Source organism: Heterodontus francisci, chromosome 1 (genome assembly GCF_036365525.1).
Source record: "Heterodontus francisci isolate sHetFra1 chromosome 1, sHetFra1.hap1, whole genome shotgun sequence".
Classification (NCBI taxonomy): domain Eukaryota; kingdom Metazoa; phylum Chordata; class Chondrichthyes; order Heterodontiformes; family Heterodontidae; genus Heterodontus; species Heterodontus francisci.
Genome location: NC_090371.1, coordinates 200,686,574 through 200,711,200, shown reverse-complemented (window position 1 = coordinate 200,711,200; position 24,627 = coordinate 200,686,574). Strand labels below are relative to the sequence as shown.

General features: G+C 43.9%; 1 protein-coding gene across 2 annotated transcripts in view; it reads right to left on the bottom strand.

Moving 5' to 3' along the window:
- The window catches only part of sorcs2 (sortilin-related VPS10 domain containing receptor 2), an 810,245-nt gene that overhangs the window by 199,993 nt on the left and 585,625 nt on the right, over positions 1-24,627 (bottom strand). For both annotated transcript variants that reach the window (XM_068040075.1, XM_068040081.1), the window contains exons 7-8: positions 17,547-17,665; positions 12,782-12,871 (exon numbers count right to left, since the gene is read on the bottom strand). In XM_068040075.1, coding sequence (XP_067896176.1) covers positions 12,782-12,871; positions 17,547-17,665 — 209 coding nt within the window. The remainder of the gene's footprint in view (positions 1-12,781; positions 12,872-17,546; positions 17,666-24,627) is intronic.

Genomic DNA, 24,627 nt, shown 5'->3' with positions numbered 1-24,627 from the left:
TTGTTTTTTAAATTTCCGACTGGCCTTTAGTTCTTTAATCCGCTTTAGTTTTTAGTTTATATACTAATAAATTGATCAAGTCTTACTATATATTTGATTTCAATTTAAATTAAAAGCTTACCTGAATACTCACCCCAGCTGCTTTCTGTTTCCCTGCTCTCACTGTTGAATGTGACGTCACTCTGATGTCACTTTTCGATTTTTTTTCCCAGCTCCGCTCCTGCCGCCCGGTCCCAAATTATTATTTCTAAAAGCTTCCTCACTTCTAAGATTAAACTGACTAGCCTGTAGCTGTTGGACAAGGGTGTGAAATTTGCATTTCTCCAGTCCTCCATTTTCCCAGTGTGGGGAGAGGTGGAAAGAACATGATCAGGATAGGAGCAGATTGGGCCTTTCCATGTTGACTTTTTCTTAAGGACTAATATTAGTAAAGCCTAAAAGCCTCAAAATTAAATTTAAAATAAAAACTCTTCCCTTCTGTTACAAGTTATAATTCAGCTTTGATTAGTATTGATTTTTAATCTTGCTCAATTTTCTGAACTTGACTGCAACATTATATTACTTTTAATCAGAAAAGCAATCATAGTTAAAATTAACCCAGTTCTTTCACACTTGTGCCAATGAAATCATTTTTGTTGATTTATATTGTTGCTAACCAGGCATTTTGACACCCGTCACCTCATAAGTTAACAATAGTTGCCAATAACTCCGGTACTACAAATTTCATTTTATAGAAAGTTAGAAAACAGTGCTCACCACTAAAAAGGCTTAGTTTATTTTGGATATAAAAGTTAAAAATTCCCCTAAATATAAAATAATTTTACCATAAAAATCTTCTTTTACTGTGTTTATACAAATGATTCGCAATATTAATTGCCCACAGGATTTTCTTTTCCATGGATCCACAACTGGCAGTTTTCTGCCATGCCCAAAAAAGAAACTGCCCTCAATGTCTCAACATAGATGCATTTCAGGGGAAGCTAGATAAGTTCATGAAGGAGAAAGGAATAGAAGGATATGCTGATAGAGTGCAATGAAGTAGGGTGGGAGGTGGCTCATTTTGGAGCAAAAACATCAAAAACACCTGCCTTTCCAGATCATACCTTGGAAACAGGTCAATATCAAGACCATAATACAAAAGATGACAGCCCATGTTTGTTCACGGGGCTGCAGGGAATAATTGTTTTCTTTGAAGGAACTGCCAAACTCCTTGCTTTCACTGACTCACAATTATAGTGCAGTAACACAGAGCATTTATCTGTTGGAAGACTCAAATACTCTTTGCTTCCTGAAATTGACTGATGACTGCCAATATAATTTGATACGAGTTTTCTGCTTCTATCAGTCACAGAGGGCTTCAACCAATCAATGGCCCTGTCGCCTACTCAAAAGGACTCAGGAATAGCTGTCAATCAAAGTCCCTATCCCAGGCTGGGTCCCATCATTTCAGCTGTCACCAGATGGCTTACAAACACCCACAGATATCCTGACACAAAAATATCAGACAACTGCTTCTCTTATGAAAGTAGCTGTTAGCCGATATTTTAAGATTAGAAATACAGCACTGAAACAGGCCCTTCGGCCCACCGAGTCTGTGCCGAACATCAACCACCCATTTATACTAATCCTACACTAATCCCATATTCCTACCAAACATCCCCACCTGTCCCTATATTTCCCTACCATCTACCTATACTAGTGACAATTCATAATGGCCAATTTACCTATCAACCTGCAAGTCTTTTGGCTTGTGGGAGGAAACCGGAGCACCCGGAGAAAACCCACGCAGACACAGGGAGAACTTGCAAACTCCACACAGGCAGTACCTGAAGATGGGTATTGAAGATGGGTAATCTCTGACAATAGCTAAGATATTCAGGATTCAATGGCGTAGCTCTTGACTTTGCTTGGTAGTGTAAAATGAGAGATTGTGAATATTCAGCCCCATTTTACATCTCTCCAAATTTTTAATTTTTATTTCCATTCAAGGAAATGGGAACGACCACCAGACATGTCAATGTGCTTTACAGCCAACAAAGTGCTTTTTGAAGTGTAGTTGCTGTTGTACTGCAGGAATTGCAGCAGCCAGTATGCACACAACAAACTCCCATAAACAGCAATATGATAATGACCAGATAACTTGTTTTTGTGATATTGATTGAGGGCTAAATATTGACCAGGACACTGGGGATAACTCCCCTGCTCTTCTTCGATATAGTGCCATGGAATCTTTTACATCACCCAAGTGAGCAGATGTTGCTTCAGTTTAACATCTCAACTGAAAGATGGCACCTCTGAGAGGAGAGTACTGCACTGGAGCGTCAGCCTTGATTTTTTTGCCCTTGAGCCCTGAGTGGGACTTGAATCTGGAACCTTATGACTCAGATGCAGAAGTGCTAGCAACTGAGCCACAGCTAACCTACAAAAATTGAGAGTGCTGTAAAATGGGCAGCCCACTCACTATTATCCATTTTACACTATTGCACAAAGTCATGATCTACCCCAACGCACCTGCCAAAGGCTGATAAAGTAATTTGCACTATAGACTATCATTGCGTGCGCCACAGAAAAGTCCATCCCTTGTGGAGTCATTTTCCAGGTAACCTGTCTGTTCTGAGCTGATGGTTTTCTGGTGACAAGATGCTTGCATCACCATGGTTGTTGACTCCTTACATACTGTTTCTATGATTTCAAACTATGGGGTAGAAATTGATCAATGTTGTGCCTGTTTTTCCACAGCGGTCACCTGAAAATACAGAGGCAGGCAGCCCGAAATGCAAGTCACCAGTTGGGGAGCTGCCTGTGGTGCCACAACAACTGGTGGCAGCTGCTCCAGATTATTTAGATAAGGCCAGAGGCCCAATTTAGAGCCAGTTTGAATAACCTATGACCAAACTCAAACATCAAGAGCTACCAGATGATGGACTGTGCACAAAGAACTGCATCCTAGCAAGTGTTGGGAGTGGAGAGAACCAAATAGGAAGAAAATAAAATCTAAAACACCTCTCACAGCTTACAATATAAAGCAAACCTTCACAGCACATTTCAAAATGGGGGACTAACAGAGGCTTTTCACCCTATCATATCAAGGCCCATATTCTGAATCTGACCGAGGATGTGCAATGTGTTCATAAGAGTCAACCCATCGGAGTTTCCCAAAATTAAAAACATTTATTAAATCACTGATGCAGTAAACAAATGGTAATTTCTCATTCTTAACTTAGGTATTTATATCTTCATGATCAAGTGTTGGAACTTCTTTCTTAAAATGCACTTGTTAACAAAAGTAGCAACAGTTTTTTTCACACAATATGTTAGTATCAGGTTAAACTTAATACATTACACAGATGTCTTTTTAATAAAAATGTTTTAAAAAATCAAGTGGTGCGTGGTATTGTTGCAGTGTGTGCAGAATGCCTTAAGTACCTTGCAGACCCTGGGTGTGTTGAAGTTACGCAATATTATTTGCCATTGGGCCTTCCAGCTATGTGTGGCTAATGTGCCATTAAGATTCCATTTGCTGAATCTAGTGGTTTGCCTGATTGGTCCTTAATGCAAGAGAAGCTATTCAAGCATTGAATGTTTTTGTGTCGCTGTCAGCAGCCAATGAGAGATGGTGATTGATGATCATACAAGATCTGTGGCAGTCAGTGCTACTGTATTAAAGCTTAGCTATCACATTTCAAACAAATATATCCATTAATTTGTGATTTAATCCATGAGCTCATCTCAGAAATTGCTCAATTTTACAAGGGAAGAAAATTCTGATCAGTACTGTGACAGTGAATTAGTGCATGTCTTTTAAATGTTTAATCGTTCAAAACAATATGTAAACTATTCTGCAAAGGTTGCTCTTTAATGGCTTTGAGGCTCCACTGATAAAACTTCTGTTCAAACCACAAAGGTGGCCTTCTTTTAAAGACTGTAGTTTGAAGTTTTCTTAATATGGATTTTAGATCTTTTTCTTGTGACTTAAATGTCTTAAAGAGCTTTGAATCATTTTGATTCTTCCTTGTGAGAGAGTTAAAAGACAATTTCCAGACTGGTAATGATTGTTAATTATTTAAAGGCAAATGTTTTCCTAAAAAAAACATATTTGCTTTTTTTTTATCAGCTTTCTTTGATTAGACTCCACCATTGATTAATTCTACCTGAAATCCAATGCAACCCAAAAGCAGTATTTCGGATATATTGCACCTCTCTATCTAAGATTACAGTAATGATTTAACACACATTAAACTTTACTTTCCCACCCAAATTTTCTCCCCATCTATTCTATAGGTGGTAACGCATTGTTTGAAGATAGTGACTAATACTGGGGTTCAATTCCACTTGTGCCTTGTTCCAGAATCAACATTCTTTCTGAGGCCAGACAGTGAGTGTGAAAATATTATTTGTTCCCTTCTCTTCTACCCTCTGTCCTGTTTCGATGACAAGGTAAGTGTAAGGCTTCAGCCAGCATTTGCTCAGGCTATGGAGCTTGTTCCGTGATTTCTATCTCCACATCTTTCATTAGAAATTCACCCTTCCTTCTATCCCTATTTCTTTATCACCTGACCTGATGATTCCAATCATTGTTTCTCCCTCTCTGCTGTATCTCTTTGCATGTAAACTTTGCACATGTCTCTAATCCCGAGGACACATCCTGTTTTCCTGCCCCTTTTGTGCCTTGTGGTTTTAGTGGTCTAGTCTACCATCACTCATACTGATGGGTATCAGCTCAACTTCACAGTCGTCATAAGCAATGGCAGCTGTTTCTACAGTTCAGAAGTTTAAGTCAATCATGGATCACCAGCAATTCTCTAAAAAAAAAATCAAGATGTCTGGACAATGGGTTATTAATAGTTTTTGTCCAGACATGCAGTTTATATTCTAAAAGTCCCTCAAGCAGCTGCATTTCTAAAATCATGCAGGTCATCATATTAGTATAAGCAAAATGACAAATGTTCATTAAATGAGTAAAAGGATTATTTAATCCACAATAATCTTACACAATCTTGTCTTGTTTCAATGTCCAAATACATGCACATAGAAGTAGGGGTCACAAGCAGATTTTGCAAAACTAGGGATGAGGAATGGTTATTTTGCTTCTCAAAGTGCACTAAGCACTTCCATTATGACATCTAATTGCCTTTTAGGTAACCCCTATGTTTTACCTCACAAAATATATTATTCCAAAAGTGCATCACTCTGAATAGCAGGAATGGGGACCTGGCTGTTCTTTTCATCTTTCCAGCCCAGGGGTTGTAGCAAACATGAATTAAGCCTTCAAAGGGAGAAAAAGTTTAAAGATGTGCTTATATAATACCATGGACTGCATCTTGTGCTTGGCCCGACGTCGGGTTCCGTGGTGGAAGGACCAGAGAATCGAAGCGGGTGCGGCCACCATGGAACCGAACACTGGGATTGCCAGGCCCGATCTTCCCGGGGGCACCTCCGCTGCTCTGCCACGGGACGCTAGTTTAAATATTTAAAATACCTCTCTGCATTAATTTCAATGTCATCCACCGCGATCTTGCCATCCGTTCCCGATCTTGAGCTCGACATGCGCCACTCAGGATTCCTAGCCTCTGACCTGCTCTTGTAGCCACGGTATTTATATGGCTACTCCAGTTCAGTTTCTGAACAATGGTAGCCCCTAGGATGTTGATAGTGGGGGATTCAGCGATGGTAATGCCATTGAATGTCAAGGGGAGATGGTTAGATTCTCTCTCGTTGGAGATGGTCATTGCCTGGCACTTGTGTGGCACAAATGTTACTTGCCACTTATCAGGTGGGACAGGATATATCCAGGGATGGTAATGGTGATGTCTGGGACTTTGTCTGATTCTGTGAGTTATGACTATGTGAGCTTGACTAGTCTGTGGGACAGCTCTCCCAATTTTGATGTTTTTAAGAAGGACTTTGCAGGGTCGACAGGGCTGGGTTTGCCATTATCGTTTCCAATGCCGAGTTCGATGCCGAGTGGTCCGTCCGGTTTCATTCCTTTTCTTAGACTTCATAGAGGTTTGACACAACTGAGTGGCTTGCTAGACCATTTCAGAGGGCAGTTAAGAGTCAACGACATTGCTGTGGTTCTGGAATCACACGTAGGCCAGACCAGGTATGGACGGCAGGTTTCCTTCCCTAAAGGACATTAGTGAACCAGATGTGTTTTTACAACAATCAACAATGGTTTCATGGTCACCATTAGACCAGATTTTTTATTTCCAGTCTTATTAATTGAACTCAAATTTCACCATCTGCCATGGTAGGATTCGAACCCATGTCCCCAAGGTTACTAGTCCAGTGATATTACCACTATGCCACCACCTCCCAGTATGGCATCAAGCAGCCCTAGCAAAACTGAGGTCAATGGGAATCAGGGGGAAAGCCCTCCGCTGGCTGGAGTCATACCTTAGTGCAAAGGAAGATGGTTGTGGTTGTTGGAGGTCAATCATCTGAGCTCCAGGACATCACTGCAGGTGTTCCTCAGGGTAGTGTCCTAGGCCCAACCATCTTCAGCTGCTTCATCATTGACCTTCCTTCAATCATAAGGTCAGAAGTGGGGATGTTCACTGATGATTGCACAATGTTCAGCACCATTCGCAACTCCTCAGATACTGTCCGTGTAGAAATGCAGCAAGACTTGGACAATATCCAGGCTTGGGCTGATAAGTGGCAAGTAACATTCGCGCAACACAAGTGCCAGGCAATGACCATCTCCAACAAGAGAGAATCTAACCATCTCCCCTTGACATTCAATGGCATTACCATCGCTGAAATCCCCACTATCAACATCCCAGGGGCTACCATTGACCGAAAACTGAACTGGAGTAGCCATATAAATACTGTGGCTACAAGAGCAGGTCAGAGGCTAGGAATCCTGAGGCGAGTAACTCACCTCCTGACTCCCCAAAGCCTGTCCTCCATCTACAAGACACAAGTCAGGAGTGTGATGGAATACTCTCCACTTGCCTGGATGGGTGCAGTTCCAACAACACTCAAGAAGCTCAACACCATCCAGAACAAAGCAGCCCGCTTGATTGGCACCCCATCTACAAACATTCACTCCCTCCACCACTGACACACAGTGGCAGCAGTGTGTACCATCTGCAAGATGCACTGCAGCAATGTACCAAGGCTCCTTAGACAGCACCTTCCAAACCCGTGACCTCTACCAACAAGAAGGACAAGGGCAGCAAATGCATGGGAACACCACCACCTGCAAGTTCCCCTCCAAGTCACACACCATCCTGACTTGGAACTATATCGCCGTTCCTTCACTGTCACTGGGTCAAAATCCTGGAACTCTCTTCCTAACAGCACTGCAGGTCTACCTACCTCAAATGGACTGCAGCAGTTCAAGAAGGCAGCTCTCCACCACTTTCTCAAGGGCAATTAGGGATGGGCAATAAATGCTGTCCCGGCCAGCGACGCCCAAATCTCATGAACGAATAAAAGAAAACTCACACGCCTTAACCTTCCTGTCCACGAGAAGCTGACGCCACCGAGAAGGGGAAGGGGTCAACTCTGCATTTTGTACATAGATGTGGAGGGGTCAACTCTGCACTTTGTATGTGGATGGGGGGAGGGGTCAACTCTGCACTTTGTGTATAGATGGGGGGTGGGGTGAACTCTGCATTTTGTACATAGATGTGGAGGGAAGGGGTCAACTCTGCACTTTGTAAATAGATGGGGAGAGGGGTCAACTCTGCATTTTGTATATAGATGGTGGGGGTGGGGGGGGGTGGGGGAGAAGGGGTCAACTCTGCACTTCGTTTGCAGGGCTGGCAGTCTTTTCAAAATGGTGCCAACACCTGCTCCGTTCATCGTGTCACCAATGCTGTTCCCATCACGTGACTGGGGGGAGGGTAGTGAAGGGGCCACCCGCCACAGAATTGTGGCGGTGCGGGTCCTGTGTGGGGTAGCCGCCACCTTCTGTACCTGTCGCTGCACCTGGCAGTGAGACAACAAAATCCAGCCCCATGTTTGGGACAAATAAAATTCTAACAGAAGCATTTAGAATCTATTGAGTTAAGCATTCATAACACCATGTGCACATTAACTTTGTTCAACCAAGGCAAACAGTCCCTGTCAATGATTTCCTAGCTGTTTGGATTCTTGTGATGTCAAGTGAAAATGCAATTTAAAAATTTTCACCTGTCAAACTTGAAGTGTACAACACTGTAAATGGCAATGAAAGCCAACAGCACTTTGACTGGAAGTGACATCAATGAGCGACGGACAACTTAAACAGCAGCTTTCTCTTTAGAGAAAAATAGTCATTGCTCCACATTGTTTTCAATTTTCAATCCAATTTTTGTCAGAGTTTTAATATTGGTTTTCTCTCTCTCTATGAATCGTTCATCACTCCCAGTTGAGGAGAACAGAGGGTAACCCATTACCAGACATCAACCCTCTTGATTAAATCTCCAATAGTTTAGTTTTTCAAAAATGTTAATTAATTCACTGAATTAAAGACAGATTCATTGATGTGAAACCTTAACTCTGCTTCTCTTTCCACAGATGCTGCCTGACGCGCTGAATGTTCCCAGCATTTTCTATTTTTTCCCAATTTCCAACATCAGCCGTGTTTTGCTCTTGCTTTGGAAATTAATTCACTGCCCTGGCAAGGTTAGCTTCTTCCACACCCTTCAACTACAACTCATTAACACCTTTGCTAACACCATCAAGATAGTTGTTTCACCTGTTGGCATCTATTATCACTAAGTTAAAAAATCTCTAAAAGCTTGGAATGGTACAGTTAGCGCCAAGGCAATAAATCTGAGCCCAGTGGAAGAACTGAGAATCTTTCTGGAATAAAAAAGATTGGTACAGGAAAAACAAGCTATATCTAAACCAAGCAGGACAGAGAGACTTTGGAGGATACTATGAAACGACAGACATTGTGAGAGGCAAGAGAGGGCACATCTGTGACAAGATGTACATACATGTATACTAGAAGCATTAGAAATAAGTTGCCAGGAGTGGAGGCTGTTGTGGAGGTAGGGAACAATGTGACGGAAATATCAGAAATATGGCTTAATCCAGAGTTTGGAAATTAATATATCATCAAGGGTATGGAGTGTTTTGAAATCGAAGAGCTGAATTTTATGAGGCCTCTGGTGTCAGGAGTCATGGCGGGGGGGGGGGGGGGGGGGGGCATGGAAAATTCTTCCAGGAGAGGCCCGCCTTGACTCCCGACACTGAGAAGGCCCCACCGCATTTTGCCGCTGACGGTGAGGCCTTGGTGCAGCCCCCCCACCCCCACATACCAGTGAGGCCTTCATTTAAATATTAAAATGAAGTAAAATAAAAGCAAATTAACTTACCTCGTCCCAGCAGCCACCCACGTCGATATTCCGGCTGCCGGCCGCAACTTGCACGCCTTTGGAACTCCATTCGGAGTTCCAAGGCGTGACACTGGTGGGTAGGTGGGAGGAGTGAAAATTTCAAGGTAGGGGGGAGCGGCGATAGCCGCTCCGATTGGGTGTGGGGATGGTGGGAAGGGGTTGAGTGTCAAAAGTGCTGCAATTGGGGGTTGAAAGTTTGTAATTTTACAAATTAGTTTTTAAGGGGGATGGGTTATTTTATTAATTGAGAACTCAGTGGGGGGGGGGGGGGTTGGAAAAGGGATGGAATGTTTTTCTGACATTTCATTTGTAATTTCTGAGCGCGGCTGATAGTACCCAAAGGGCTTGAAGTCCTTTAAAAATGCGCCGGTGCCAGTGCAGTAGCACCAGACGCCATTGCCAGGGACGGAGCAGCCGCCCCCTCCATTTAAACGAGCCCCCACGCAAAATATCGCTGGAACTTAGCGACGGTGCATCCGCACCTGAAGACCGCCAACTTCAAAGCACGCCGCCGCGATTTGCGGCACACTAATAAAATTCAGCCTAAAGTGTCAGGCACATGCAGGAGGTAAAAGAAGTTGATCCTGTGGGAGACAGTAAGTACAAAATAAACTACTCTGGTTGGACATCATTAACGCAAGAAAGTATTCAAGCCAGCACTAGGGATATGCAATAGACCACCAGTCAGAATAAGAAGGATCTAAGGGCTCAGTACTGGGACCATTACTACTTCTAATTTAGACCTGGATTCATTCAGCAACTCTCGGTACAGTGATCAAGTTTTCAGATGATGCTTAAGTAGGAGAGACTGTGGAATCAAAAGATGCAGCTAAGAAATTACAGCATGAGTTGGAAAAGATATGTACGTGGAAGCAACAAGGGCAGCCATAATTTAATGAGCAGTATAAAGTGCTACACCTAGGAAGGAAACTAGACAACTATAGTCCATAAAGGCAAATAGCCAAGAGTAAAATTGAAAGAGATCAAGGAATGTTAGTAGACTCAACCCTAAACATGTCCAACTGATGCAGAGCAACAATCAACAAAGCCAACTGAATATTGAATTACATAGTCAAAACAGTAGAATATAAGTCAAGGAGTTAAAAGTCAAACTTGATAGTTCTTTGGACAGACAGCACTAAGAAGACAGGGTCTAGTTCTGGTCAGCAAAAACAAGAAACACTGACGCACTGCAGGCAGTTGAGAGATGAACCACAAAGCTGATTCCAGTATAGGAAGTCTGTGGCATGAGGAAAGAATGGAGAAATTGTTTTTTTTGGCTAGAATAGAGGTTCTAGTGAGGTGATCTTGTAGAGGTATACACAATTATTATAGGTAGAGAAAAACTTAGCATCAATATTCCTTCTGGAATAAATAATAAGAAAAAATCTTACGTTTTCTGATAAATCTCAAGAGGTCCCTTTAAGAAGCACTGGTTAGATCACTCAAACCCTGGAAAAACTGGGACTAGCATTCACTTCCTATGCAGCACCCATTTCTCCATGAAAATTCCAAATGTATACAACTGCATGATCCCAATTTTCATGGGTAAACAGCCTCTCACCTATTTTGGACAAGTGTCCTGGGAAGCTATGTTAACACCGGCCTGAAAAATGAATCAGGCAGGCAAGCAGTTGTCCAAGTTCCCCACGAGATTTTCCTCTGCCACTCGCCCAGTTCTCAGGTGCAGCAGATGTAAAAGAGGGGGCTAATAAGTGTAGAAAATGTAATACAAGAAATGCTGGAAATACTCAGCAGGTCTGCCAGCATCTGCAGAGAGAGAAGCAGAGTTAACGTTTCAGGTCAGTGACCCTTCATCAGAACAGTAGAAAATGTAACTTTTGCTATGTAATTTGGAAGAATTAAACCTTCAAAATGTAACTATGCGGTGTAAAAATCAATCAGACAGTAAAACCAAGTGGAAACTTCTTGGTTATATTTATGCTACTGGATTACTCACTGAACATCCAAAAGAAATATGTCTTCTCTTTGTATATTCTTTTCCATTTAAAAATGTTTTTCTCCAAATTTTTAGTGTACCAGGCATCAATTCCCTGGTCACCATTGTAAACATGCTTACTGTAACACTAATTCTAATTATATGGACTGACTAGGTACTGCTGGTTGAGGATGCACAATAGTGAGTGCACATCAGTCTTCTTACCCTTTTCACTGTTGCAAGTGGTTGACTATTAAACAGTAACAGAGGCTGGAATTTGACGTCAGGGCGGAGGCCCCGCCCACTGGCCAAAAAGACAGGGGCAAGTCCATCTCCACCGGACCTGGAAGCCACTCCATGATTTTACGCGGTCCTGGCCCTTAATTGGTTTGGAAGGGACATCTGCCCCTCTGAGGCAGGAATTCCCACCTCCAAGAGTTGCCAGCCAATCAGTGGACTGACAGTTCTTCAGTCCCAGCAGTGCCACCGGGAGCACTGGCCACTGCTGGGACTGCACCTTGCGTGAGGAGGCCCCAGAATTGAGGTAAGTGTTGAGGTCTCACTGGGAACAATCGGCTGGGCCCTGGGAAGGCAGGGGGTTTGACGGGGGAGGGGGATGTGCTCCAGCAGGGACAGCTTGTGCAGCGGGGTGGGGGGGGGAGGGGAGACCCTCCGCGGGGCACAGGGTGCCCATTCAGGAGCCCCCCAACCACCCCCCAACCCCAAGGAGGCCACCAGGTTTTACTGAGTGGCCTCCTGAGGTGCTGAGCTGCCCGTCTGCTGCTGGTAATATACCAGTGTTGGCAGGAGGAGGCCCTTAAGTTCAAGTTAGTTGGCCAGTTAAGGGTATTAATTGGCCTGGGGTGGGTGAACTGTTTGTCACCTCCCCCACTGCTCATAAAATTGCAGCAGTAACGGCAAGAGGACGGGAATGACAGCTCCCGCGCCTCACACAATTTTATGCCCCACCCCCGGCTCCAGCCTGCCTCCGCGGGGAGTATAAAATTCCGGCCATACAATCAGATCTCCTGTGGCATTGCTCATGGAGATACAGTTTTTGTAATCACAGCTCCAGCGACCCGGGTTCGATTCTGGGTACTGCCTGTGTGGAGTTTGCAAGTTCTCCCTGTATCTGCGTGGGTTTCCTCCGGGTGCTTCGGTTTCCTCCCACAGCCAAAAGACTTGCAGGTTGATAGGTAAATTGGCCATTGTAAATTGCCCCTAGTGTAGGTAGGTGGTAGGAGAATAGTGGGGATGTGGTAGAGAATATGGGGTTAGTGTAGGGTTAGTATAAATGGGTGGTTGTTGGTCGGCACAGACTCGGTGGGCCGAAGGGCCTGTTTCAGTGCTGTATCTCTAAATAAATAATATAACATGAGGGTTGTTACTAACATGGTATGACAGGTGAACATGTGCTTTATATGCAAGACTTTCAATATATTATAGACATGTCCAATAAATATTATTGCAATCTTCATAAAGAGCTGACCCTGCTTAAAGTGGTTACCTTCGGTAGGGCATATTTGGGTATTCTCATCTGAACAAAATCGCCTCGCCGATAAGAGACATAATACTTTGTCCGATTCTCAGAGGTTGCCTGAAAAAAAATGTTCAAGACTGTCAGCAGCCAAGTAATCAATAGTGAAAGGGAGAAATGAATACAAGTGGAAAGATTTACAAATTAATTAGCCATTGAAAAATTAAAAAATAAATGTGAACTTTTACACAAGCCGAGATCATTGATAATGTTTAGAATTTGATTTTATTTCTCTCTTGTTTTGATTCTTGCCCCATTTACTTGCTAAATTTCTCGTCATTAGGACTCTCCAGCCATGGGAATAGATAATCAAACCCAGCCAGGTCAGTGTCACTCAGGAACCATTCAGTATTATGGATCCTGACAATATTCTGAGTTTGCCCTTCAATTTTGACTTCTACTCTCCATGAGGAATTTTCTGCTGTCTGTTGATGGTGCCCAATTCCCGAACCCTCAGAATAAACTAATGGGCTAAATTTTACAGACCACCCGCCCCCCCCTCCATGTCAGAGGTCGTGGCGGGGAGGCCGGAAAATGCCTCCGGGAGAGGCCCGCCAAGGACCTCGATGCTGGGAAGGTCTGGCCCCATATTGCTGGCATTGGCGAGGCCTCGTGGCAGCTCCCCCCCACCCCACCTGCTTGGCAACGGGAGCCCAATTTAAGTATGTTAATAAATGAATTGATTACTGTCACGCTCCCACCATTCGTCCCAGAACGATATTGGTGCGGTGGCTGGTATCCGAGGCGGAAGACTGGTGAGGAGGGGGGAGCAAGTAAGTTTTTCAGTGTGGGGGTGGGGGGGGGGGGAAGGGGTGGAGCAGGGCATCAGAGTCATTTCATTGGTGTAGGGAATGGTGGGAAGGGGTAAAGTTTAAAGTTTATGAACTTTGGGGGGAAGTCAGGTGCACAAGCTAAGTATTTTGTGGGGGGGGGAAGAGGGCAAGGAATTAAATCTATGGTTGTTGGGGGGGGGGGGTGGGAGAGGGGCAAGATCAATTAATTTAATCTTTTATAATCCATTCTCCTTTAAATATTTAAATGAAACAATAGGGCTCAAAGCCATTTAAAAATGGTGTCAGTGCCTGCGCAATGGCAGCTGATGCCATTGCCAGGGACGGTCTGCCCGCCCCCTCCACGTCATCGGGGAGGTGGGGGGAGGGGGCGGTCGGCCCCAGCCATTTTAGTGAGCTGCCACGTTTAATATCGCGGCAGTCCCGTGACGTGCGATCTGCGCAGGCAGACCGCCATTGTTTATGTCCGCCCCGATTTCGGCGGTGGGAATGTAAAATGCAGCCCAATATGTGGAATCTCAGAATCAAACATCAATATGGCACAGTGTTTTGTTTTGTCGATTTAGAATGAAATATAATTGACCAGACCAGACTTGATTCTCAAAGAGGAAACAACTCATTAATGGAGAACATTCTTCAGAGCAGTAAATCCTCATGTAATGTTTATTTACACATGTTAAAATAGTAACTAAAGTCACTCTTAATCAAATATCATGTAGCAACTCACAGATGATAGAAAACTGAGAAGATGGGAACACATTCAAGCTGTAACTGAATTTGTTGTGGGGAAAGAGTGGGAGCAAGAGATAGAAAAGCAAATAAATGCATGTACAACAGCAGTTTAAAATAAACAGAATTTAAAGCCCAGAATATTACAATGGGGAAAATAAAGTACCAACAAAAAGCAGCTCTTTTCAAGATACATTTAGAAGTGTGGAAATTAAGTGGATACCTCAAAGAAGTCGAAATCTAATATTAAAATTGGAATTAAGTGGTTAAGTAGTTTAGATTAAAGTAGGATAAAGGAACAAGACAAAGGGAACACAAAGGAGAAGATAACAGACAAATGGATGAAAATAATTTTTAAAAAATTAAACATACGTTGGGATAAAAGCAAAAACCCAAACAAGAAATTGCAAGGGACTGTCGAAGGAATAAATGTTGTTTGTGATTGAACTATGTCTGTAGTACGCAAACTATTTAAGATCAAATGAGACCCCTTAAAGAGAAGAGAGCTAATGTACTGGGGAAAGAAAAATACACACAAGGGAAAAGTTAATCTTTGTAAACAGCTTTTGCTACATATAAGGGTATTTTTAGTAACTGGAAATAAAACTGAGCAAAACAGCGATTAGTAATAATTTAGCAAGTGGAGGACTTGAATATTCATAGAACAATATGACTAAGTAGACTGAACCAAGAAATATAAAGGAATCAGAATAAATGTAATTGGGAAAACTGGCTGAAAGTTGTCACGGCTCATTAAATCGTTCATCTTCCAATCTTTAAAAATAGTCAGAAGCAAGATTCTCAAAATTTATAGGCCTACGAGGCTGATGTACCAAAAATATCAATCTATCATAAAGGAAATATTTAAAAGACAATTAATTCCAAGACAAAACGGAGTTAGAAAACACAGGTCATGGCTATCAAATCAACTTGAATAGAGGGTACAACAGATTTTGTAATAAATGGTACCAATATATATTTTTAAAACCATGGGAAAAGATTTGTGACTAAAATGGAAGCACTCGGAACCTTGGAAAAATGAACACAATCTGAATTGGATAAAGCATTGTCCAATTATAGCTCACCCTCACCTACTCAAGGGCAATTAGGGATGGGCAATAAATGTTGGCCTAGCCAGTGACGCCCACATCCCATGAACAAATATAAAAAAAAACAAAGAACAACGGTCAATGCTATTAGTTCAAACTAAATAATTGTGTCGAATACGCCAGGGATCAGTCCTGGAACCTTTGTTGTTCAGAATATTTCTAAATGGTCAAGCTGAAAGAAAAAGACTTGCATTTATAAAGTGCTTTTCATAACCACTGGAATCCCAAAGTGCTTTACAGCCAATGAAATGCTATTTGAAGTGAAGTCACTGTTGTAAAGTAGGAAATGCGGCAGCCAATTTCTGCACAGCAAACTCCCACAAACAGCAATGTGATAATGACCAGATAATCTGTTTTTGTGATGTTGATTGAGGGATAAATATTGCCCAGTACACCAGGGATAACTCTCCTGCTCTTCTTCAAAATAATGCCATGGGATCTTTTATATCCACCCGAGCAGGCAGATGGGGCCTCAGTCTAACGTCGCATCTGAGGCATGGCACCTCAGACAGTGCAGCACTCCATCAGTACTGCACTGGAGCATCAGCCTTGATTTTTTTAATGCTCAAGCCCTGGAGTGGGACTTGAACCCAAAACCTTGTGATTTAAGAGGTGAGAGTGCTAGCAACTCAGCCACAGTGTTAAAGATTAGTACATAAAATAATGTTATACGGAAAAGCTGGGTGTTTGAAAGAACAGCATTAAAACAGATCTCTGGACACTTGAGATGAATATAAAATAGAGTTTAATATTGAAACATGCACGGCAAAACATATTATAAAAAATGCATACCATGGAGGTGAGTTAGGAAAAAAAAATTGTGTGTAATCATTGACCAAATATTGAAATTTTCATTTTAATGCAGGGCAGTAGTTCTTAATAAAAGACAAATCAAATATTGAGTGTAGTGTAGATCTGTATAGCTTAAGTCCAATGAATTTCCTTTGTCACTGTATAAAACATCAGTGAGATCACACAACGTATTGTGTTAAGTTGTAGTCACTGTACTTAATATACAGAGCTGGTGGGTAAAATTAAGAAAGCAACAAAGACAATACCAGGTTCCAAGTCATTGAGCTATATAAGATATGTTAAAGAGAGTGGAAACAGCCCCTGTAAAGGAAAAGCACTGAGATATATGGATTTGTTTGGTTGCATTACATCATAAAATGAATTTCTGAGGATCACCTCATTTTAGGTGCCCAACAGGCAGCTGGCAGGAGCAAAACTGGAGCGAGGAGGTAGCTTGCTGGTTGGGGAGGGTGTGAAATCACTGGCAGAGCCTATGGCTAGGAAACTGAGGGTGGGGGCAGCAAGGAACAGTGATGTGATCCCACGAAATATGACACATTGGTTGGTTGTGGGGCACAGTACCATTGTGGGCCTTCCTGATCCTCCTGGACCCACAAAAATAGAAGTTAAAAACGTCCTTGGCCATTTTCTTGAACGGCTGTCAATGGTTCCTTTGACAAATGCTGGTTACAACACACTCAACAGTGGTACAAATGGACAGTGTTGGCAGTGCATGCTCTATCCAGCTATACCTCAAAATTGCAATTAGGGTTCCTATAAATGTCATAGGACCCAGATTTGCACATTACCATCTTAAATAGGTGAGTGGTGCAGCTTCTGTAAAAGCATAGGGAGCTATGTGTGCACTGAAAGCACAGAAATGCCCCTTTCAGTTAAGTGTGGGTTCTTTTGTTTGATGGATTTTATTGAAAACCTGTATTTAAAGGGCTCCTCCCTGGAGCCCAGAACCTGGTCATTTAACTCAGGGAAACATCAAGCTGACACACACTGCTGATCTCAGCAAAGACAATTTCAGCAGAGTGCATCTGCTGCACAGCCCTGATTTGTGAGGAGTTGGTCTATTTCCTGAGCAATATGCATCTGTTTATTTTTTAAAACTCTGTACTTACCACGACAATGAGCCCACCTAAAGGAGAACGCTTCAACTCCCTGGCAATTACATTTTACTTCAGCTACAAGTAAAATATATCTATCCAATTTCTTTGAATTGCTGTACTGCTGCTTACATATCTCCTTTATAATGAATTCCGCATATTAATAAGGCGTGGGTAATTAATTATGTGAACAAATTACCTGAATGAAAATGTAGTCATCATTGACAAGCAGTGAGTTCTGATCTATATTTCCAGAGAAATGAGCTTTTAGTGCTTTTTCAGTGCAGTTTTCAATTTGGCAGGTGACATAAAGAAAGCCTGTACGAAAAGAAAGTAAAACAACACTCAATATTAATAAATAAATAATCAACTACAGAAAAGAGCCTAGCTACTGATTTCAAACTTCAAAATCTGCTGTGCAAGGCAGTGCAAAGAACACAATATTTCAATTCTACTTCAAAGTCCTTGGCTCAGATTACCTCAACAGTGTACTGTTAGCTGACTGGTTTTGTTTTTAACATTTTTTTGCTGTTTGTGGAAACAGAGAGGTGACCTTGTACGCAGTCAGTGAGAAAGATTCTAATTGATCACAAGTGATATTATTGGTGGATTTTTTCGCACATAAAACAGAGATTCAGTAACCATTTCTGAATGAAAACATTTCAGTGATAGCAATCATTCAAAGAGGTGAGAAAGGGGAATGCATTTCACAGTTTGCTCTGTTATCCTGTTCGTGTGTTTGGAACATTAGGTTCACTATCATAAAATCCCTCCTTCACAAATAAAGGGATCACAGCTTAGCGGATGACAGCATAGTCTCAAGCTACCTGTGGTTAATGGATACTGTAGATTTATGACAGAGAAATGGTCGTGCAATATTTCATCGGTACTGCACTGTGCATCCCAGAAGCAAATCTGTCAGCTGGCAAGTTTGCTGACTGAATTTTGAAAGATGCATACAGATGCAGAATTTCAGCCTGCATAAGCACACAAACATTTTGCAAAGCACTGCTCTGCAATAATCATTCCCACTTACCCAGGCTAATATGTGTTCTCCATCTACACAAAAGAAACTGCTTATAGCAATTACCCTAAAAAGCAACACTTGGCTTTTTTTGATAATTACATCTACAAGATTCATCACGTATGTAGTCACGAACCATTATTTTTCAGAGGTAGATTTTTTTTATTCATTCATGGGATGTAGGCGTCACTGGCCAGGCCAGCATTTATGGCCCATCCCTAATTGCCCTTGAGAAGGTGGTGGTGAGCTGCCTTCTTGAACCGCTGCAGTCCATTTGGGGTAGGTCGACCTACAGTGCTGTTAGGAAGGGAGTTCCAGGATTTTGACCCAGCAACAATAAAGGAACGGCGATATAGTTCCAAGTCAGGATGGTGTGTGACTTGGAGGGGAACTTGCAGGTGGTGGCGTTCCCATGTATTTGCTGCCCTTGTCCTTCCAGTTGGTAGAGGTCACGGGTTTGGAAGGAACCTTGGTGCATGGCTGCAGTGCATCTTGTAGAAGGTACAGACTGCTGCCACTGTGCGTCGGTAGTGTAGGGAGTGAATGTTTGTAGATGCGGTGCCAATCAAGTGGGCTGCTTTGTCCTGGATGGTGTTGAGCTTCTTGAGTGTTGTTGGAGCTGCATCCATCCAGGCAAGTGGAGAGTATTCCATCACACTCCTGACTTGTGCCTTGTAGATGGTGGACAGGCTTTGGGGAGTCAGGAGGTGAGTTACTCGCCTCAGGATTCCTAGCCTCTGACCTGCTCTTGTAGCCACGGTATTTATATGGCTACTCCAGTTCAGTTTCTGGTCAATGGTAGCCCCTAGGATGTTGATAGCGGGGGATACAGCGATGGTAATGCCATTGAATGTCAAGGGGAGATGGTTAAATTCTCTCTTGTTGGAGATGGTCATTGCCTGGCACTTGTGTGGCGCGAATGTTACTTGCCACTTATCAGCCCAAGCCTGGATATTGTCCAGGTCTTGCTGCATTTCTACACGGACTGCGTCAGTAACTGAGGAGTCACAAATGGTGAACATTGTGCAATCATCAGCGAACATCCCCACTTCTGACGTTATGATTGAAGGAAGGTCATTAATGAAGCAGCGGAAGATGGTTGGGCCTAGGACACTACCCTGAGGAACTCCTGCAGTGATGTCCTGGAGCTCAGATGATTGACCTGCAACAACCACAACCATCTTCCTTTGCGCTAGGTATGACCCCAACCAGCGGAGGGCTTTCCCCCTGATTCCCATTGACCTCAGTGTTGCTCGGGCTCTTTAATGCCAAACTCGGTCAAATGCTGCCTTGATGTCAAGGGCAGTCACTCTCACCTCACCTCGAGTTCAGCTCTTTTGTCCATGTTTGAACCAAGGCTGTAGAGGTCAGGAGCTGAGTGGCCCTGGCGGATCCCAAACTGAGCGTCACTGAGCAGGTTATTGCGAAGCAAGTGCCGCTTGATGGCACTGTTGATGACACCTTCCATCACTTTACTGATGATTGAGAGTAGGCTGATGGGGCGGTAATTGGCTGAGTTGGACTTGTCCTGCTTTTTGTGTACAGGACATACCTGGGCAATTTTCCACATTGCAGGGTAGATGCCAGTGTTGTAGCTGTACTGGAACAGCTTGGCTAGGGGCGCGGAAAGTTCTGGAGCACAGGTCTTCAGTACTATTGCCGGAATATTGTCAGGGCCCATAGCTTTTGCAGTATCCAGTGCCTTCAGTCGTTTCTTGATATCACACGGACTGAATCGAATTGGCTGAAGTCTGGCATCTGTGATGCTGGGGACTTCAGGAGGAGGCCGAGATGGATCATCAACTCGGCACTTCTGGCTGAAGATTGTTGCAAATACTTCAGCCTTATCTTTTGCACTGATGTGCTGGGCTCCCCCATCATTGAGGATGGGGATATTTGTGGAGCCACCTCCTCCAGTTAGTTGTTTAATTGTCCACCACCATTCACGGCTGGATGTGGCAGGACTGCAGAGCTTAGATCTGATCCGTTGGTTATGGGATCGCTTAGCTCTGTCTATCGCATGCTGCTTACACAGTTTGGCATGCAAGTAGTCCTGGGTTGTAGCTTCACCAGGTTGGCACCTCATTTTGAGGTATGCCTGGTGCTGCTCCTGGCATACCCTCCTGCACTCTTCATTGAACCAGGGTTGGTCTCCTGGCTTGATGGTAATGGTAGAGTGGGGGATATGCCGGGCCATGAGGTTACAGATTGTGGTTGAGTACAATTCTGCTGCTGCTGATGGCCCACAGTGCCTCACGGATGCCCAGTTTTGCATTGCTAGATCTGTTCCATCCCATTTAGCACGGCGATAGTGCCACGCAACATGATGGACGGTATCCTCAATGTGAAGGTGGGACTTCATCTCCACAGGACTGTGTGGTGGTCACTCCTGCCAATACTATCATGGACAGAGCATCTGCGGCAGGCAGATTGGTGAGGACAAGGTCAAGTATGTTTTTCCCTCGTGTTGGTTCCCCCACCACCTGCCGCAGACCCAGTCTCGCAGCTATGTCCTTTAGGACTCGGCCAGCTCGGTCAGTCGTGGTGCTACTGAGCCACTCTTGGCGATGGACATTGAAGTCCCCCATCCAGAGTACATTTTGTGTCCTTACCACCCTCAGTGCTTCCTCCAAGTGCTGTTCAACATGGAGGAGTATTGAGTCATCAGCTGAGGGAGGGCAGTATGTGGTAATCAGTAGGAGGTTACCTTGCCCATGTTTGACCTGATGCCATGAGACGTCGTGGGGTCTGGAGTCGATAATGAGGACTCCCAGGGCAACTCCCTCCCTACTGTATACCACTGTGCCACCACCTCTGGTGGGTCTGTCCTGCCGGTGGGACAGGACATACCCGGGGATGGTGATGGCAGTGTCTGGGACATTGTCTGTAAGGTATGATTCCGTGAGTATGACTATGTCAGGCTGTTGCTTGACTAGTCTGTGGGACAGCTCTTCCAACTTTGGCACAAGCCCCCAGATGTTAGTAAGGAGGACTTTGCAGGGTCGACAGGGCTGGGTTTACCGTTGTCGTTTCCGGTGCCTAGGTCGATGCCGGGTGGTCCGTCCGGTTTCATTCCTTTTTACTGCAGTTAAAGAATGCTAATAGTCAAATCGAAATAACTGCTAACTATAATTCCCTCAAAAAGATGTACTTTCAATTTTATCCTCAACATAAGTTCGGTTATTTTAATTAGCATACGAGGCCATGCTCCTCACCAATCAGTATAGCTCCTAACAGCCCCAGGTGTAGAACATGCTGCAGCTGATTTGTTTTAAAGCAAAGAAGTGATTAAAACTTGACCTCGCCAGTGTTAAATAACAGTTCACCAGTCAAGTATCCATACACTAGATTGTGCTTTAGGAAACTAATCTAATGCCTCCTTTGTAGAATAGAACCATTTCTGGTAGGATAGTGTAATAGAATGACCAATGCTGGAGAACTCCACTCCACCAGTAACAATACAAAAATATGTCTACACTAAATGCAACCTTGGGTATGTTCAGTTGTTTAAAAGTCATAAATCTTAACTTTCATTTTTGGACATGGATATTCTATGATTGTTGGAAAGGATGTACACCGTTTCCCAAGCCAGAAATGACTTTGCTCGTCTGGGTTGAGCACACAGCTCAATCAGAGTATAATGGTAACCAATACTGTCAGTGGCAGCCGTTTACATTTGCTTCTAATGACACAGTTGCCTCCAGTGGAGCTCAGGCAAAGCTCCCACTGGGCTGGATCTTTGATTCTCTGGAGGCAGCAGCGCATGACAGCACTGAGGCTGAACTTGGGCTGTCATGAATGGCCGTGCTGCAATATAGTGTTTTATTTCTGCATTTTTATATTGATTTTCCCTTCACTCCATTGACTTTAAAATTCCATTTTTCTCCCAACATTAAATCCTCCTGTGCATCCACCAGCTCCTCAGACAAGCAACCTCTTCCTTAGATACTGCTTTTTGACCTTGAACAGACTTCTGGAAAATACAGGAAAAGTCCTAGATAATTTTGCCTCTGATATTCTTTCCCTTCTTCCGTTGGTCTACACTCTGCACTATCTAGGAGTCATGTCTGAGAACAGAAACCCATTGGGCTGAATTTTACTAGTCCCCCAACGTCAGGGGTTGTGGCAGGGGGGCTTGGAAAATATTTCCAGGAGAGACCCGCCACAGGCCTCGACGCCGGGAAGGCCCTGCCCCATTTTACCAGCAGCGGTGAGGCCTTGGGGGCGGCCCCTCCGCCACTCTGCAGTGAAGCCTTCATTTAAATATTTTGTTACGACCTAGTGAGAAAGGGGTCTGGGGCTCCCTCTCAGCCTTTGCCTGGTTTAACCGTTAACAGGGTTTAATTTTAAAAACACTGGGTTTTCATCCCCCTTCAGTGAATCCTTGTTCACTGCTTTCCAAATATGAGACAAAGAAATCAGACAGGTTTTCTTCGATTTCAACAGGAAAGGTGGAAGTTTATTAATCTTACACTCTAATTCAGTTAACGACTACAAATACGTGACGCGAACACGCAAGCATGCAGACGTGATAAATACACACACAGACAGCGACAGAAAAAGTAGAAAGAATAAAGGGGAAAAGTTGAGACAATAGCTGGGTGTATTTATAGTCCTTTGAGTTCAATGTGGAGTCATTGGTTGCTGGTAAGTCTTGCTGTTCGTTGGGGCCCACTGCACACTTTAACTTGTTTCGATGTAGGAGTCTATTCTCTCTTGAGGTTTAAGTGATTTCAGTGGGTCTAGAGGCTTGTGAAAAAGCAAGAGAGCACCAGCCATAGAGAGGCTGTCTTGTTCCAGGTTCAGTTGCAATCTGCAGTCTGTTTTCAAACTGTCCTGTGTCTAGTTCAAAAAGCCTGGGCCAGCAGGCTAGTCATGTGACCAGCTGGTTTAACCACTCCTGCATTTGTGGATTCTCCATCTTAGCAAACACTGGAATGCGAGCTTTTTTTTACACCTTCAATGTCTGGTGATCAAAATCCATTTGGGTTAATTGGACCTGGGAGTAGCTGCTTTGTCTCTCCAAGCACTGTCTCTTAGTATGCAAATGTCCTCCAGCCAAATGTCTGGTGATCTCTTTAAACAAGTCATTTCTTCACTCCAGCAACAGTTTAAAATTAATGTTCATATGACGAAATTAATATGCCTCATTCTTGGCAGGTGGGGGTCTTCATGACAATAGAAATAAATTTAAATCCATGCATAAACACTTAACTTGTCCCGACAGCCAACCAACGTCAATATTCCGGTGGCCGGAACTCTTGCGTCTTCGGATCTCTGTGCGGAGATCCAAGGCGTGACACTGATGCGAGCGGGGTGGAGTGAATTTTTCAGGTCAGGAGCAGGAGGGGAGGGTGGGGGGGGAGGTGCGGCAAAAATGAACACTTGGTTGAGGGGATGATGGTTGAAGGTTTAAGGAACATTCGGGGTGGGGGGGAAGGTCATGCTTGAAAAGGTACTTTTTTGTGGGGGTTAGGACAAATAATCAATGACTTATTCATGGGGGGGTGGGAGAAGGGATCAGAAGTGTTAATAAAATTTTATTTTAATTTCTTTACAAACCTGTCGCCTTAAACATTTAAATGGCCCTGAGGGGCTTGAAGCCATTTAAAAATGGCGCCTGTGCCATGGCGCTGGGCACCAGTGCCGGGCATGGAGCGCCCACCCCCTCTATATCAGCAGGGGTGGGCGTTATGCCCCTTCCATGTTAATCAGCCGCTGCGCAAAATATCACGGCGCCTCCGCGAACTGCGGCGAACTATTAAAATTCAGCCCATTGTGTGGGAGAATTGTATGAGTAAAGATGGAGAACCTGTAGTTTACTAGCAGAAACTTACATTTTACAAAACATGGAGCTGAATTTTGAGCTGCCACCGGGGCCAGAAATGGAGGCAGGCAGAAGCTAAAAATAACCCTGCCAGCTGGCATGCTGATTCCCTGGGTCCATCGTGCCTCTAGGCCATTTTTGCGGGATGTGGGGGTTGGGGGATGGCAGGGCTACTCACCCATTTGCGTCAGGTGGCAGTCATGGCTCATTAAGAGCCAAGTGAGGCCAAGTAAAGGAGGCCTCCAATTTCCGCAGGTGGCAGGGGCCAGTGTAGGTGCCTGGAAGGTGGCCTGCTGGCGGCAGGTCGGGGAGCAAGTGCTTCAGGCAGGCTTAGAGGCCCTCCCTGCCTGCTTGGGTGCAGAAGTGGCCACAGGTTGCCTTGTAGAGGGATTACTCCCAGACCCAACACAGTGGTTGCCTGACTGAAAA